This window comes from Gambusia affinis, linkage group LG20, assembly GCF_019740435.1.
Source record: "Gambusia affinis linkage group LG20, SWU_Gaff_1.0, whole genome shotgun sequence".
In the NCBI taxonomy this organism is placed as follows: Eukaryota; Metazoa; Chordata; class Actinopteri; order Cyprinodontiformes; family Poeciliidae; genus Gambusia; species Gambusia affinis.
In genome coordinates, this window is record NC_057887.1 from 22,601,441 (window position 1) to 22,619,121 (window position 17,681).

Below are 17,681 nucleotides of genomic sequence, written 5' to 3' on the forward strand. Positions count from 1 at the left end.
CTGAACATTTACAGAAAAACGCGTCGGGTCACGAACCCGTCAACAGCTGGGAAGGTAAGAACTGTGTGACACGGCTACCTTCTTGGCCGCTGCCAGTAACTCCACCGCCTTTTCATACTGGGAATGTTGGACGAAGAAGTCGGAGCAGCGAGCGAGGAGCGCCGGGTCGGAGTTTTCATTCAGCTCCTCCGCGATGAGCTGCAGCGCAGCAAACTGCTCGGTGGCGAACGCCAACTCCAACGCTTTGGAGACGTAACCGGCCTGGAAAAACCACAAAACTCACGTCTGTTTACATCCAGTGGAGAAAACAAACATTGTCTAGCAAACTGTTGTAGCTGAAATATTAATAAACTTGATGCATCCAGGTTTCAAAGGCACGTTAGCAGCTAGTTAGCAGTAGCCTCAACCGATTCGAGTCACAAAATGCAATGAAGATCAATGCACATGACTCAAATGTTTGACCCACAGAAATGTCCAGATAAACAGGTATTCAGGTGTCATGCACAGCTGAATGGTTGCCATGGAGACTAAAGGACTTCTCAAACATGCATGAAAGAATCAGGTTTGTTTTTGATGAGGGAAAAACATTATCACACGATGGAAAGATAAAAAAGTTGATTTTACGGAATACTGGCCCTTTAAGACACTGAACACCCTGCATATAATGAAACACCGCCACCTTGTGGCGACCCGGCCGCTGCACAGACCTTGTGGTAGAGCGCCACAGCGCGGTCCAGGTGTTTGCCCTTCTCCTCGTAGTGGCAGGCGGCCTCCATCATGTCCTCCGGGTTGCTGAGCAGCGCCAGGTTCATCAGCTGGTCGTCCAGACTGTTCTCCTGTCCAGACACAAAGCTGAGGAAACCGCACAGAAAAAACCCTCAAGTCTGGAGAGGATGACTGTACCTTGCAGAGTCGTATGGCGTTATTGTAGGCCTGGGCCCGGGTGTAGAAGTGGACCGCTTGCTTGATGTCATCGTGACCCTCGTAATGTCTGGCCAGGTGGTACGATGCCGCTCTGTCGCCTGTGTTGTTGGCTATCTGAGACGCCTGTGGGCATATGAACAGATCCATATGCAGAGTTGGGCACTAACTAGTTACATTTCCTCAGTTACATTTACTTTAGTACGTTTTTAGGACTATTTGTGCTACGTTGTACTTTTTACTTTGACTTGACTAATTTCATACTGAAGCATTTCCTCTCAAATTTCTGGATGCCCAACCGTGAACAAACCATACAGGCAGGTATCTAATTGCACATTTGACCCTGTTGAGGGCGCTATAATTCAATTAAAAAAAACTTTAATAATATGCTATAACATATTATTAACACATAAGTGTTTCTTCCTAATTAGACTTTGTTCAGTGTCTGGAGTAAATATTCGCTGGTTAGCTAAACGTGTTTTAGAGAAGTACCTCTGGGATGTTGCCCAGGTAGCAGTGGACTCGAACCAGGGAGAGGTAATCCTGAGCGCGCTCGTAGAACAGCAGCGCTCTCTCCATGTTGGACTGGCTCTCCAGGTACTGGGCCCACCACTTGTAGATATTCCTGGATTCGAGAGAGGAGGGACGTTTAAACTTTATCCATGTCATGCAGACAGCTCAAACGTTGTGCTGACGTCACAGCATGAAAAACCTACTTATCTTTGGCTTTGGTGACGTACAGCTCCAGCGACGGCGTGTCATCCTGCAGCATTCTGGGAACCTCGACTCGGTGAGTGTCTGATTTCTCATAACTGGGACAGAAACGTTGGTTATTGCTCCTCATTTCCAGAGTAAATCCACCCAAAGCCTCCAGCTAAACGTTGCATCTTACTAAGCAAGTGCCAGGTTCTTGTGGCCCATGGACTCCAGGTACTTGGCGTAGTTGTAGTAGGTGGTGCGCAGGTGGATGCGGTCGTGAGCCTCGGCCGTCTCCAGAGCTCGCTGCCATTCGCTGAAGGCCTGATAGAAGGAGTTCAGCAGGTCGTAGCGATGACAGCTCTTGTACAGCTTTTCTGCATCTTCCTGTTACAGGACAGGAAGGAGATAAATGCCTTCAGTCAGGAAAGTCCCGCTTGGACCCAAAGGGATTTAGCCTCACCGAAAGCCGGACAGACGGTTCTTTAAAGGGGATCTATGATGAAAAATTAACTTTTTACTCATTTTTGTACTTCATTTGGGTCTCAACTGATTCTAAAACCACCTGGCCTTTTTTGGCAATAAGTCAATGTTGTTTGGTGTCTGGAAAACAAGCCGTTTCAAAATCCTCCCTATTGTTGAATCACACTGTTCCGTTACCTAGCAACCAAAATGGAGCACCAGCATGTTTGGTCAGCTGTATGCGCTGCACAATGGCTACTGGATAAGACAAGCGTTTAGTTGTTGACTTACCACCCAGAAACCACTTACTGCGCTCTTGTTGGTTGTGCAGGAGGCTCCACGTTTGCTTTTCAAAGATGGAGGTTTTGTATAATTGCCCTCTGTTTGTGTAAATGTTGATCTGGGAGGCGTGGCCAGCAGCAGCTTATTTGGATTTAAAGTGACAACACGCCCTAAAACAACCTGTGTTGTTTTACTGTAGCTCATGCCAAACGCTGAGTTGGTGCAGCACTTTAGGAGTAGCAAATGTAGCTTATTATGAAAAGAGCTCACAACAGGCAGAACTGAGCAGACTGAAAAATGTTTTGCATAGGCCAAAGTCTTATCCTAGTCTGTTTAAGGAGGCGTAACCCTGTAACAGAAAACAACTGAAACTATCGTTCACAGTAGCTGCCTTTTCATTACAAATGTGCACAAAACTTTTTTTTGTTTATTTTCTGCTAAGATAAAAAAAAGCACTTTCACAATTGCAGTGCTTCCATTAGATAAAAAACACAATTAAAATAAGTTTGTTAATGCAATAACATCATCCTCTTATCACTTCCTGTTGTCTTCTTTGTCGTTTCCTCCTGTAGTTAAGGAGGAAACGAGTTATTTTTTCAAAATCAGTGTTTGCATTAAGCAAATTTATTTTCTTAATTCCAATTTTTGCAATTTTAAGATAAATGCAAATGCAGCTGTTGAGTTCAGAGGCTGAAATGGATAACTAATGAAAAGATGAACCAGAATCTGTTCTGACAGGTTTTTCTTCTGTGCGGCTCGTTAATCAGATAATTTCCTCGTCTCACCAGCATGCCGAGCTGAATGGCCAACATGGCCACCCGGGCTTCGGGTTCGGGTTCAGCCTCTGCCTCCTTCACGGCTTTCGCTGCCCTGGCGTTCCCCATGTTCCCCAGGCACATTCTGGCCACGTCCAGCCGGCGGGTTTTCACACACATCCGTGCCATGTTTTCCCACACCGCTTTACTACAGGAAGAAAACACAGAGAGGGATGAGAAACCGTGGCTCATTCTGGTGCAGTTTATTATTCAGCAGTGAAAACTGCTGCTGTGTGAACATCCGATGGCTTCCTGTTTGTTCAAAGAAATACAATGATGGTGCATGTTAGAGTTATTCTGCTGTTTGTTTCAGCTTACTGGCAATGAGGCCTGAGTCAAACATGGCTGGTTTTCCCCAGCAACAGGGTAAAATATACGCTTAATTTTCTTTCTTTGATAGTTTATTTAGATTTAGCCACGCTACATCAACAAAAATTCACTTTACTTTACTGGAATTTACTGGAAAGTGTGTTTTGGGTGCATTCACACCCTAAACAGCCCTGTTAAAGTCCACTTTAATCCAACTCCAGTCCACTTTAATCCAACTCCAGTCCACTTTAATCCAACTCCAGTCCACTTTAATCCAACTCCAGTCCACTTTAATCCAACTCCAGTCCACTTTAATCCAACTCCAGTCCACTTTAATCCAACTCCAGTCCACTTTAATCCACATTAAGTCCGATTTGGTTGGAGAGGTGTGAAGGTGTAATAGACCAAAATAGCGAACTCTTGTTAGCCTACAAACGTTGGTCTGGGTTCGGCTGAAGTGAACTCTGGTTCAGTTTGGATGAATATGTGAACGCCAAGTGGAGGGGAAACCGCTCCGAAAGCAAGAAGTGGACTACAGAGCAGGGCATTCTGGGTAGATACAGCCCAAATAAACGTGCTAGCCTAGCGCTAGCTGGAGAAATGACTTGTGGTTATTAGCCAAAGACTACAGAGAAAACCTCTATTTGTTAAAATCTAAATAGTTTCCATTTTGTGAGGAAGGAAGTTGCTCTCAGTGTCTTCTTCAGAGGTCTTCATGACGTTTCCAGTGGCTCTTAAGTTTTCTGCAGCCTCCCACCATGATGCTGCCACCACCATGTTTCGCTGTGAAAATGGTTTATTCAGGGTCATGTGCAACATTTTCCTCTGCACATTGTTTATCGACTCATATATGTTTTAATCTGGACTTCTGCTGCTTGTCTTACATTTTACTGGGTATTATTTGTGCACGCCACACTTTTCAGATTCTGTTTATCTATCCTTTACATTTTTGTTTGACCTTTTGCCCTAATTTTTGCATGCAGTGTTACAGACTTCCAGGTGAAACTGCAGGAATTTTCAGTGAACACTTTGAACTGTTTTCCCTTTTTCCGCCTCTCTGATGTAAACCGATCCTCCGTCTCTTTCAACCTCGGCTTCGTCTCCAGATTTTTAAATTCCTACGCCATCTGTTCGCCATTTGCATCGCCTCCCTCCTCTTCGCTTCAGCAGATACAGATGTGGCTTGTTTATTGAAAGCTGAGCAACAGGAAATACCCCAAATCTTTGGGGGCCCCGACAGTGGAGGCCAACAGAAACATAAGAATGTGAGGTGCGCGCGCAAACGGCCAAAGTTTCTGTTTATGGTCACAGATTAAAAAGTGGAGCGGGGAGATCTAGAGAGCCAGAAAAGGAAAGACAAGAGGAGGAACAGGTCTGCTTTTGGCCTCTTTTCCTCTCAGGAAACGCATCCTGTTGCTGGCTGGCTCTGGCGTGTTTGTTGCACATGGGAGAAGGAGGACTTTCGCAAACGCCCCCCTGCTCTCCAGACAAAAGAATCCAGCGGCCATGACGTCTGCGCCGGGTTCTTTTTTAGACGCTCACACACACAAACCCGTTTTTTTTTTTTTTTAAATCGATCCTGGAGGAGGGCATGTCCAAACTGATGAGCAGCACATTTCAACTCTGACCTACAAACGGAGAGGACTTCTTGTTCCAGTCGACTCAGAAACTGTCCACAGAAGATTCGTTTTGAAAACAATGCGTTTGCTTTGCAGAAACTAAACAAAAAGTGAGAAAAGTGCGTTAAAAACAAACGAGCAGATTTAAGCGAGCGTGAAGCTGCAGCCAGTGGAAGGAGGTGGAATGGACCCCGGTGCCGGTTGGACCAACCCGCAGGTACCAGCGCTGCTGTCCGAGGAGGAGGGCTGAGGATCCGTCGCCACGACAACCGGCTCCCGGATGACGATGAATGGAGATGTTCTTTAGCTAAAGCGACACTCCTGTGACAGCTGGAAGAAGCAGAGGAAGCGGAGGACGGCGGCGGAGCGGTGGCGGGCGTCGGGCGCCGCATGGCCGTGCGCAGGCTGGTGGCGGCGGCGGTGGCGGTGGCGCTGCTGTCCCTGGTGCTCAACAACGTGGCGGCCTTCACGCCCAGCTGGGTTCTGCAGGCGCTGGAGGACGGCCGCAAGCGCAGCGTGGGACTGTGGAGGTTGTGTCCCGCCAGCGCCGAGCGCGGACGCGACGACCTGCAGGCGGCCGGCCGGGGGCACGGCACGCAGAGGCAGTGCACCGCCATCGGCTGGGGGTCGGAGTTCGCCGGCTACCAGGAGTCCCGCAGCACCGTCAAACGTAAGAGTTCAGGTCGCTCAGCGCAAACAGACACAAACTGCTTTTATTGATTTAATTATATTAAATCACTTTGATTGGGCATCGATTAGCCCTGACAAAACAGATGCAAAAATGATCCAAGAGTGAATAAAAGACAGAAAAAACATTTTCTCTCCGTTATATTTTGTGGTTTTGCCTGACCTGGACAGAAGGTAACACTGTTAAAACTGTCCTGGTTTGAAATGTTTGGGATTCGCTGCACTAAAGTCTTTTAATGGGTTAAAACTTTGCTGAATACAGGAAGTGTTTACAAATGAAGACTGAAATATTTAAATATTAAATATTTCCTCTGTTATCTTCAAATATTGAACTAATCTTCATCTATCAAAGTAAAACCATTTTTTGTTTTGAATCAACGGTCTGATTATCGGCTTAATTAATATAATTTATGCGTTATGTATTGTTGAGGAGGTTAAAAATAGCAACACTTCAGTAATTTTTGTTTTTAAAAATGATAATTTTTTTAATCACAATAACAAATTATTCTACACAATAAATTCTCCCAGAAGTTATTGTAATAAATTACAGTATTGTTGTTTTGAGACAATTTTAATAATGTTAATATTGACATAATAATGAAAGAACTCATTCTCAAAGATCATTAAACTAAATTCTGATGAATATTTAACATTGGAACTGAAACCATTTTAAATATCCAAACAGAAAATGAATTATGAAGTAAACCAAACTGTGTTTCAAATATTTTCTTTATCTTAGTTTTTTTTTAATAATTTTTCTTGGCCTACCAATTCTTTTGACAGTTTCAGCTCACATTACAAAAAGTTTGGACACCCCTGCATCATGCAGTATGTAAACCTTTTATAAATATCATAACTAAGGTTATAAACATTTGGAAACCATAGATTCACTAAACTAAAGCAAATTTACATATGCTTTAATAAAAGCATACTTAATAATTTTGCTTTTGGCAACATCTACAAAACTGGGGATTTCCTGTTTATACTTACTAAACTTAATAAACTCATATTAAGTTGTCCAAAATTACTTGTTTTTGAAATATATTTTTTACCCAAAAATAATAAAACTATAAGAAATTGTTATACTTGGCTACAACTGAAGAGTAGTTTTTGGAAATCCAATAAGAAAAATTAGGGACATTTGGGCATATTTTGCTGAAAAAAACAAAAAACAACTTTTAAACTACCAGAGGATATACTTGTTTTTTGTCACTGCTGGAGCTCCATACAATGTCTTTTAATAAAGGTTCTTGGTCACTGCAAGCCAGATGGCTTGCAGCCCAAATGTTCCTGCTCAACTCAAAGGCTTTTTATCAGCTTCTAGCCAATAGTTTGACGTTTCCAAATATGTTTATGTTTAACTGAGGGCAGGGGCAGTTATGAATGGAGGGGCAAAAAGTTAAAATCTGCTCCCAGTAACCAGGGGTTTCAGTTTAACCCTCAACTTGGGGTTTATCTACTGCAGGGGTTCCAAAAGTAAGGGTCGGGACCCCAGAGGGGTCGCAAAATGATTTTCAGAGTCATAGTGATGTGATTTCAAAAGTGTATGGAGGGCCAAAAGGGCCAAAAATAAATGAATAAAAAATGGAAAAAAAAACTTAATATTTTCTAGTCTTATATTAATATTCTAATCTTAGAATATTATAGTCTTACATGTATTTTTATTAACTGCAGGCAAAAATATCATCAGAATTAACTCAACTAATTATGATTAAAAGGAGTTTCACTTTATTCAATTTCATTGTATATTTTTATATCTATATATAATATTTTATTATATGTATTCTATGTATCTTTAGGAGTGAAAATGTTATTTTGTAAGTCACAAACTGACTTTACTGGTTCAGTCAGATCCAGTTAAATCCAGATTAACCAAACAGTCAGACTCAGCCGACAGCGGGTAGAAAGTTATCTGTCTAATAAAGTCGGTCTGATTGCATCGTGTGAAAACTGGTCAGGAATGTTCTGAATGCACGGCGGTTTTTACAGGTTCTGGTGTTTTTGTTGGCTTCGCCCGAACCGCTCAGAAGAAACGTGAACATTTAAAAGCTTTTCCTACGTTAGGCTCCATTCAGAAACAACTGTGGGAAACGCTCAGCTGGGTACTACTGGCAGCACTTCTCCATTCATAAAAACAAGCCCTTACAATGCCACCTCGTTACCAACGGCAACTGTAATCCTTCAGGTTTTCTGTGAACATGGAGGTTTGACGCGGCGTTTGTTCTGCTCCCACAGTGCAGTTCAACATGATGCGAGCGTGCAACCTGATAGCGACGGTGGCGCTGACGGCCGGCCAGCTCATCTTCCTGCTGGGCCTGATGGAGCTGCCCTTCGTCACGCAGGAGTCCCAGTGGTGGGAGGAGGCCATCGCTGCGCTCTTCCAGCTAGCCAGTGAGTATCCAGCTGCTCCAAACTGGGCCAGCGATAGCAACAATATAGCAATAAAACCCGGCTTTACAGGTACACTTTGTATAGTAATAACAATCAATTTATTTTTCACTCGTTGTTTGAATTTGATCCACAGACATAAAAATAGTAAAGAATAAGCGCTTAAAGGGACAATTCACATTTTGACTGTTTTTGTTCTTCCATTTTGGTTTCTAGTGTTCTTAAAACAACTCAAGTTCTTAAAAAAAACAAAAAACAAACAAACAGTTTTTGGTAATAAGTTTATAATTTGGAGTGTGGAAAATGAGCCATTTCACAAATATCCGGAAAGTTAAGCCACATTCTACAGGAACTTCGCCGTTACCTAGCAACTGTATTCTAGCCAAGCCCCGTTACCTAGCAACAAGGTAAATAATTCCTTAATATCGATGAAAAAGCACCACTTCCACTGGCCGATTATTTCCAGTGAAATATCTGGTTATAAGTTAAATAATCTGCCAGTAAAACTACAATCTTATTTTATTAAAGGGAGATTTAATCAATTTTACTTATAACATGGGAAAATGTTCTATTGTAAGTGAAATAAATAATCTGCCAGAGGAACAAGAACTTTTTTTAAATGAACATTAAGGACATATTTACTTTAAATAAGCTCTTATATCTTGCATTAACGTTTTTGGTAAGTTATTTTTGTCTCATTTTAAGCGTATTAAAATATTTTTTACTGGAAACTAAACCAAAAATACTTGGCCAGATTTGGTGATTTTGCAGTGCAGTGTTCTGCTGTTCACTTAACAACATAAACCACTTGCTGCTTTCTTGATGGTTGTGCAGGAGCCCCCACTTCTGCTTTTCAAAGATATACAGTTGTATAACTGCACATCTGTTTGCAGGTTTGAAAATGTTAAATGGAGCTCAAACTAGGCAGAACTGGGCAGGTATGTAATGAACATGTTTGGTACAGACCATGAATCAAACCCAACCAGAATAAATTATGTTTCACAACAAGCTCATATTAAGCCTTTGCTAGACGAAACATTTCCCCAGAAGTTGCTGCAATAAACAATAATATTGCTGTTTTGAGACAGTTTTCAATGGCATAATAATGCAATAACACATTTTCAAAGATCAATAAACTTTCAATTCTAATGAACTTTTAATAGTGGAACTGGAATGAATTTATAATATCCAAAATAAACAAAACAACAGAAACAACAAATAAAATTGTACTTAATAAAAAATGGCTAGTTGAGACCAAAGCACCAGACCGAAGACCAGAATTTGGTAGAAAGAGAGAAAATAATAAATGATACAAATGGAAGTTACTGAGCTCATTTTAATTTATTATGTGATTAATTGATTGATCATGTCATTAACGGATTTATTGCTTATTGCAACATGCCTACTTGAAATATTAGAAAAATTGATTGTTATAAGTTAAATAATCTGGCAATAAAAATTTTAAATTTTCATCAATATTAAGAAATTATTGACTAAAAACAAGTTCCTATTTCTTTCCCCTCCAGGGGGTCTTTTTGTGGCTCTAGTCCCTTATATGACAGTAGGCTGACAGGAAGGGGGGGGGGAGGAGGAAGACATGCGGGAAACTTTGGCCGGGTCCGGGAATCGAACCCGCGACCGCCGGGTCAAGGACTGAAGGCCTCCAAATGTGGGTCGGGTTATCCCCTACGCCACCACAGCACGCCACACGTTCCTATTTCTCCTTGAAAGGTTTTTGTAAGCTCTTTGTTTCAAGTGCACTAAGACATTTTCAGTAGAAACCAGACCAAATACTTGGTCATATTTTGTATTTTTGCAGTGCAGGAACAAGTTTTGCTGCATTTTGCCTGGTGTTTTCTGGGCTTTAGTAGGAACTGAGGGTCTCTGGATCTAAATTTAGTCCTGGTCCAGAGTCCACGGGCCGAGCCGCAGAGAAGCAGGCAGCGACTGTCGGGCGCCAGGATATCCCTGCTCAGGACGAGGAAATGTCTGTGACTACCTGTTATGCAAACCCCTGAGCCGCAGCAGGCGGAGGGGGAACGGACGGGAAAGACGGTTTTCGATGTTTGCGTGTGGGCTTGCAGAGGGCGGAGTGTGCATGCGCAGGTTCAGTGTTTGTGTGTTTATTACAGTGAGCTTCTGTGGGGAAATATCCTGCAGCACACATGGCAGCAGGGTGGGAATCGCTCCATCCAGATAAGATGGACTGGCTTTTATGTCTGTGTTTACAGAAAGCAGCAAGGCATCCTCTTTTTATCGTTGGTCCAGTTAAAGCACGCGTTCCTGCTTTATCTGGGCCTTGGACAAAGGATCCAGTCCCTCCCAATATTACTGTACTTTTCCATATTAGGCACAACCAGCCAAGACTTTGTCATGCTTTTCAGTTCAACGTCTAAAAATAATGATGTTCTCTGGAAAAATGTCTGCCTGCTCGCCGCACACGGTCAACAAGCAGGTCCCAACAGATTACACAAGAGAAAAGAAAACAGTGCAGATCTGTAAACGAGGCCTTAAGGCTTCAAACAAGCAAACTGTTGGTTTAGAGATTTCAATCTGTTTTCAACTTTACCAAAACATGGAAGGAAACAAAACATGCGTTCAAACTGTTTCAGATTTCTTAATCAGTTTTTCCCAAAGTGATAGTTGGGCTAACGCTAAGACGCTACACCAACACTGTGTTTACACTGCAAGAACACTAAATCTTATCAAGTACTTATGGACTAGTTTCTAGTGCAAATATCTTAATACACTTGAATTAAGACTAAACTAAATTACAAGTAAATCTTCACCAAGATAGGAAATGAATAATTCCTTAATATTGATGAAAATTTACTTGTTCTTGATTATTTCAGTTAAAACACTTAAAATGTCTTGTTATAAGTGAAATAATCTGCCAGTGGAACTGGCACTGGGTTGCTAGGTAACGGGCTTGGCTGGGGTTGCTAGGTAACGGCGCCAGTGGAACTAGAACTTTTTCATCAATATTAATGAATTATTGACTCTGATATAACTGATATTATTGGCTCTTATGTCTTGCTGAAAAGGTCTTTGTCAGTTAGTTTTGTTTTACTTCAACTGTACTAAGATATTTGGACCAGAAACCAGACCAGAATGACTCGGTATTATGTTGTGTTTTTGCAGCGTTAGTGTATGCATGTGACCTGACAATAGGGAAAAATATTTAAAGTGTCAAAACTTTGGCAAGATGAATAAAATATTTTTGAATTTGAATTGAATCTCTGCAGACAGAACAGTAGATTGCTTTTTTATTCTATTAGTGCAGAATAAATTTGTGGTTTCTCATAGTTTTGGTGTAAAAGCTGCAACCATTCACCGATCCACCCAGTGAGTCGGTCAATGAGCTTCAGCTCTGAATGAATGGAGATATTTTTACCCTTTGCTCTTTTTCTCTGGAATGTTTTCATTTTCGGACGTGCCAAATTTCTCTGGAACTGAGCATGAAGTGTGAGAGGGCGGGACGACGGCATTAACAATAATCAAGATTCAAGGCCCAATACTGGACCTGCCACTGCACTGCAAAAACACAAAGACAAACTTTAGTTTCTAGTGTAAATGTCTCATTACACTTAAAATAAGACAAAACATATAAATAACCTTTCAGAAAGTTATAGGAGTTTATTTTAAGTTAATAGTTCCTTAATATTTATGACAGAGTGCTAGTTTTTGGCTCTAGTTGACTTTATTTGAAAGTAACAAATAACAAGTAAGTTTTCAGCACATAATACAAACTTGTTTTAATTAACTAAATAATTTCTGAACATTAATGAAAACGTTCTAGTTCAACTACAAAATAAGTTTTACTCATAAGACAATTTTTCAATGTTATAAGCAAAATAATCTAGAACTTTTTATCAATATAAAGGAATTATTTACTCCTATATCTTGCTGAAAGGTTAGAAGTTAGTTTTGTGTTAATTCAAACAATAAGATATTTGTACTTGTACACTGGGTAAGATTTGGTGTTTCTGTAGTGTACTTCAAAGCAAAATAAATGCAGTTTATAACTTTTATTATTATTATTAAAAGAAACTAATTTGCAGGGAATTTAGTTTTTAAAACTGGACAGAAACTGGAATGATACATTTAAGAGATCCATCCTTATTTAGACGTTCATGTCGAATGTCCAGAAATATACGGCGCTGAAGGCTTAGAGGGTGTGGCGAAGCGGGAAGGAAGGAAGGATGGAAAGAGGAAGAAGGGGAAGGAAGTTTGGGAGATACGTCCAAGCCAAAGGAGAGGTTCACACAGAGAAACTGACAGGAGGTTATTCATGATCCCCAGCAGGAGCCAGACAGGTTAAACACCAATAAAAACAGTCACATTCTTCACATACAAACAGACGCAGACATGCAATGACACACAGACATAATCGTCCACATCCTCGTCTGAAACAAAGACGGCCATCTTTCTGTAGAAGTGGAGGGAGGAATAGAAACGAACCGGAAACAAACTGATTCATATCCTAAAGCACCGGCATCCCTGTTTCCACTCATTATTTTGGGCAACTTTATTTAGACCGCGGAGGATATGAGCTCCGTTTTCTGACACGGACAGTCGGACGGCTGCGCATCGCGGCTGGACGTGGACAAATCTGGAGAAAATGCGCCCAAATGAAAGTGAAGATCAAACAAAGTAATTATAGTTAACTAAAACTAACCGAATAATGAAAACTGAAAAACATTTTCATTAACTGAAATAAAGAAAAATAGTAACTAATGGGGAAAAACTATAACTAACTGGAATTAGATTGTACTGGACAATACGGCTGAGAAACGTATCACCATGTAAGCGTTAAACTAGCAAACACACTCTGAAAAATAATAAAACTAACTGAATTAGTCTGGTCTGTTCTGTTCTGTTCTGGTCTGGTCTGGTCTGGTCTGTTCTGTTCTGGTCTGTTCTGTTCTGTTCTGGTCTGGTCTGGTCTGTTCTGTTCTGGTCTGTTCTGGTCTGTTCTGTTCTGTTCTGTTCTGGTCTGGTCTGGTCTGTTCTGTTCTGGTCTGTTCTGGTCTGTTCTGTTCTGGTCTGTTCTGGTCTGTTCTGTTCTGGTCTGTTCTGGTCTGGTCTGTTCTGTTCTGTTCTGTTCTGGTCTGGTCTGGTCTGGTCTGGCGCTTTCTAGCTTCCTGGTTGCGTGAGTTAAACTCTCTGAAATTGAGGAAATCAGGAGATAAAACATTTCAAAGGCCTTTCTGAAAGTTGTTCCTCTGGCCTGATATTTTTGTGCTTTTGAGGATTCTAATCCGGAGATCTCAGGAGTTCTTCCCAAGAGGAAACAGATTTTCTGACTCAAAGACCCCACACGGTGCTCCAACTCTAGCAAACGCAGATGCATGTCTGTATATTTTCCCCCAAAATATTCAATAAGAAATAAATAAAGACACGGTCGCAGAACAGGAAACATTCAGATGGCTTTGTTTGGATTAAAGTTTTTTGTTTGGTCTTGGGTTTGTTTGAGCATTTTTCCTGGAAAAATGGTGGATTATTATGAAACACTTAAAATAAATCAACAAACAGACCAGCAGAGTGTTGGTTCTCACAGACTGCTGTTAACATGTTTTTCACACATCTGCTCTCCAAACTGATCATCATTTACCAAATCATATTCCTCACTAAACTCATCAACTTTGTTAAAAATTAATTCAGTAATTTTGAGAAACTGAGGCAGCAAATATTTGGGTCTATAATCTGTTTTTTCTATTTTTCTTGAAATCATTTCAGCCATTTTCCTGAACTGACTGAACAAATGACAGATTTTTTTTTTTTACATATTTGACCAAGATTGTTAAGCTATTGATGTGTTGACGTGAGCTGAACTGGTGCAGATTTACGTCTGTGTTTAAATTAAGAAAGGTTTTAAGTAGAGCTGGATTATAAATCAATAACAATGTATATTGCAAAATACACGTGATCAATATTAACAGATTATACATCTGATAGAATATTCTCTGAACTCCGATCCAGAGCTGCACGGCATTCTGGGAGATGTAGGCAGAGGGAAGACGTTAGCCACTAAGCTAGGGGGTGGAATCAACTCACTCATTCTTTGGTTGCCTAGCAACAAACTGCTGGGTAAGAAGCACTTTCAAGCTTTGGCTCATAACTGCTAAAATATTAAAAACAACGTGGAGAGAAAACTGGATAAAACAGGAAATGTTACGCCATAGTTTGGAAGTATTTCAAATAAAAAACACAAAAACCTAATAAATAATTATCAATATAAAACACTTATATGGTGGGCGTGCCGTGGTGGCGTAGGGGATAGCGCGACCCATGTTTGGAGGCCTTGAGTCCCGTCGCGGGTTCGACTCCTGGACCCGATGATATTTGCCGCATGTCTTCCCCCCTTTCCTGTCAGCCTACTTTCATATAAGGGACAGTAGAGCCCATAAAAGAACCTGGAGGGGGGAAAAAAAACCACTTATATGGTGACATATTTTTCAGTCGCAGCTTTAAGTCAGTCCAGCTGTTTTTCTGTACCTGATCGGCTGTTACTAAACCTCAGAAATCAGAATTGGAAGTAAAAAACGTGAATCATGCATTGCTAATTTAGAGCTCCACGATGGGTGTGTTGTATTTTTGGAAGCTGATATCGTCCCTGTTTCGACTCCAGGTTTTGTGCTGGTGATCGGACTGGTCACGTTCTACCGGATTGGGCCCTACACACACCTGTCCTACTCCTGCTACGTGAACATCGCAGCCTGCCTGCTGGCCACCATGGCCGCCGCCATGCTCATCTGGAACATTTTACACCGGCGGGACGACTGCCTCGCTCCGCGGGTCATAATCTTCAGTGCCCCGCTGGCCTCTGCCTTTCATCCGCGGCTGGACAACGAGTATGTGGAGTCGCCTTGCTGAGCGAAGCCAGGCGGGGAAACGGACTGAAGCGACGACACTGAGCTCTGAAAAGCTCCTATTATATCTTGGCTGCATGTCTGTAACGGGACTCTAAAGACAAGGTGCATTCCTGTGGACAAGCTTGTTTTTGCAGCTTTACAAAGTTTTTCCTTTGAATATAACAGAATAATTTTTGCTGCTTAAAGCACATATTTTTCCAAAATACCACGAAGCAGCCAAAACATACAAATATACTGTATGAAGTCTTATATAAGCACCATAAGGTGAGTTTGGACATGAACTGTCTTCCATACAACATCTTTATAAAAAGATCAAGCTGGAACTTGACCTGATTTTGTTTTGTTTAATCGCACTTATTGAATGGTCCCTTACATAATTATGAATTGGGAATAACACCACATTACCTCATATTGTCTCCATCATTGAAAGTGCATAAAAATTTACATATATGCTAATGTATTGGAATATTGGTAAGTTGGCTACACGCTAACAAGGCTACAGGCTTAGAGTAAATATTACCAGTAAACCAGAGTAGATCTAATCGGTGGAAGCAAAAATATAAACACTTTCATCTAAAATTATTTGGATTTATTTTGCAGTTTTTGGAATAGATAAAAAAATTGATGGTGAATATTACATTTACTTGTTATGATGCTTTCCTTATTAAATTCTGCTTGCTCGTGGTACATTCTGTATACCTTAAATTAAGAGACTAGGATAGTGCTATCATTACAGGTGGGATACTAATGTGTGTCTGATTCCACCAGGGCAGCAAGAAAAGGGGCACATCAACAAACTATCATTGTAAATTCAATAAAAAATATATTTCTGAATATGTAAACATAATGGCTGCTGCTGTTACTACTGATGTGTTTCACCAGATGACAAAACGGAGTTAATAATCTTAGAAATAAAGTTTGGAGCAGACATGATGGTAGTGGTGGGCACACCTTTCGCTAATATGCTAAGCTAGTTTCTAGCTTAATGCTTTTGCTAACTTTGAAAACGTGTAGTAGAGTAAGTTTTGCTTAAATTAATTGTTCCAGATAAATTCTAAAGCGATAATTCACTCGGCTGTTTTATAAACTTTCAGTTGATTAAAGTTTGATATCTGTGTTGAAATTTTTGTTATTGATTGTTGAGAATTAATCAAATTGTTATACGTTAGGCGTTTATATTTATGCTCTTATTTTGAAGGGGATGAAGACATTTTCCATTTCCTCTCTTCATGATCTGTATATTTTTTTCCCAAGAGTTTTATTTAACCTTGAAGAAAACAAGATATAAATATAAATACAATATTTAAGAGCATTATAGAGCATGTAAATTATAATGTCAAAATTAAACTGGTGCTCAGTGGTTTCAGATAAATTTGAATGGTTTTACTATTTAAACTTGATTTAAATGATTGTACATAAGCCTATGCAGAACTGAAGATAAAAAACCCTGGAAATTTGTTTTTTGTTTCAGATTTTTAGAGATGTAGATATTTACCATAAATATCTTAAAAAGTTAACAGATAAAAGTCACATCTTTCCGTTCCAATTAAAATGACATCTCTACAGGTTGTAGTTCTACAGCAAACAGTTTAAAATCTTCTGGTTTCCTGCATGTTTTCTGACTGAAGTCCTGCTGGGTTCAATCAGGAATAATCAGCAACAAAATAAACAAATAATTCAATTCAGTTTTTAACAGGAAGATAAACATTTTCTTCCTAAAATGCAATAACAGAGCATTTTTTGTGAGCGTTTGATTATTTGTAGCGACGGATGCATCCGCAGCTAAAACAAATATGAAACGTTTAGGCCTGTCTGCTCAACTTTCATCAACACAGTGGAGCTGTGATATGTTGATTTTCTCATTAATCAATTAATAATTGAGTGAAAAAAGGTGCTAAATAGGATATTTTCTACATAACTTGAACTAGGTGAAGCTAAAATTGCCACTTGAGGAGTTCTGGGTAGAACAAATTTACAAACAAAGAAGAATTTTTTCTATTTTAACTGCAAAAATCTTTATATTTTTTGTACAGTTTTGGTTTGAGTGTGTTGTTCTCCCATCAAATGGCCTTTTTAGAGTCTCTATACTCCACTTAACAATTAATCGATTCAAAAATCGATTCTTTCATGATTGTTTCAGCTCTAATTTATTTCACTTTGAAGTACTTCAGATAATCTGATTTTATGTTTTTTGGTGATCTGAAATATTTAACAGTGTTAAACAAAATAAAGGATGAATAAACTGCAGACAGACTGTCTCTGCTGTCTGCAGTCAGTATTTCGTCTGACCCTGAAGAGCATCCAGCCTCCATGAGAACCTTTGTTAGCTCACTGCTGCTCCCAGAAGAGCCGCGTTATTTCTCCAGGAAATGCCGTCCAGTGGGTGTAGATATGCGGGAATTATACACAATACCTGTATTTAATAAACACATTTTAAAAACAGGCATTCTTATAAATAGCCTCTGCTGCTGCGCTTAGTAAAGCTGTCGTCAGGCCTGTTAAAAACGGCAGGGACATCCGGCCGGTTGAAGAATGCGTTGCTTTTATGCCATTTCCCTTTGCGCAGCGTTTGTACGTGAGAAACTGACAGAAGCACAAAATTCTGAATGAATGAATGAATGAATGAA

General features: G+C 40.3%; 2 protein-coding genes across 4 annotated transcripts in view; one reads left to right on the top strand and one right to left on the bottom strand.

Moving 5' to 3' along the window:
• Positions 1–17,681, bottom strand: part of ift140 (intraflagellar transport 140 homolog (Chlamydomonas)) — a 36,257-nt gene that overhangs the window by 2,682 nt on the left and 15,894 nt on the right. For all 3 annotated transcript variants that reach the window (XM_044101619.1, XM_044101620.1, XM_044101621.1), the window contains exons 19-25: positions 3,147–3,324; positions 1,814–2,004; positions 1,638–1,733; positions 1,414–1,546; positions 904–1,047; positions 708–836; positions 79–261 (exon numbers count right to left, since the gene is read on the bottom strand). In XM_044101619.1, the coding sequence (XP_043957554.1) occupies positions 79–261; positions 708–836; positions 904–1,047; positions 1,414–1,546; positions 1,638–1,733; positions 1,814–2,004; positions 3,147–3,324 (1,054 nt within the window). The remainder of the gene's footprint in view (positions 1–78; positions 262–707; positions 837–903; positions 1,048–1,413; positions 1,547–1,637; positions 1,734–1,813; positions 2,005–3,146; positions 3,325–17,681) is intronic.
• Positions 4,627–16,556, top strand: tmem204 (transmembrane protein 204). The gene is made up of 3 exons (XM_044101622.1): positions 4,627–5,774; positions 8,027–8,182; positions 14,811–16,556. Exons 1-3 carry the CDS (start codon positions 5,495–5,497, stop codon positions 15,053–15,055), a joined length of 681 nt encoding a protein of 226 aa, XP_043957557.1. The 5' UTR covers positions 4,627–5,494; the 3' UTR covers positions 15,056–16,556.

What these genes read in the sequence shown, in the direction of transcription:
- tmem204 (XM_044101622.1), top strand. Translation starts at nt 5,495, where the DNA reads ATGGCCGTGCGCAGGCTGGTGGCGGCGGCGGTGGCGGTGGCGCTGCTG. An exon ending in GTCCCGCAGCACCGTCAAAC is followed by an intron (nt 5,775 to 8,026) that starts GTAAGAGTTCAG and finishes CTGCTCCCACAG; the next exon opens with TGCAGTTCAACATGATGCGA. An exon ending in TGCGCTCTTCCAGCTAGCCA is followed by an intron (nt 8,183 to 14,810) that starts GTGAGTATCCAG and finishes TTTCGACTCCAG; the next exon opens with GTTTTGTGCTGGTGATCGGA.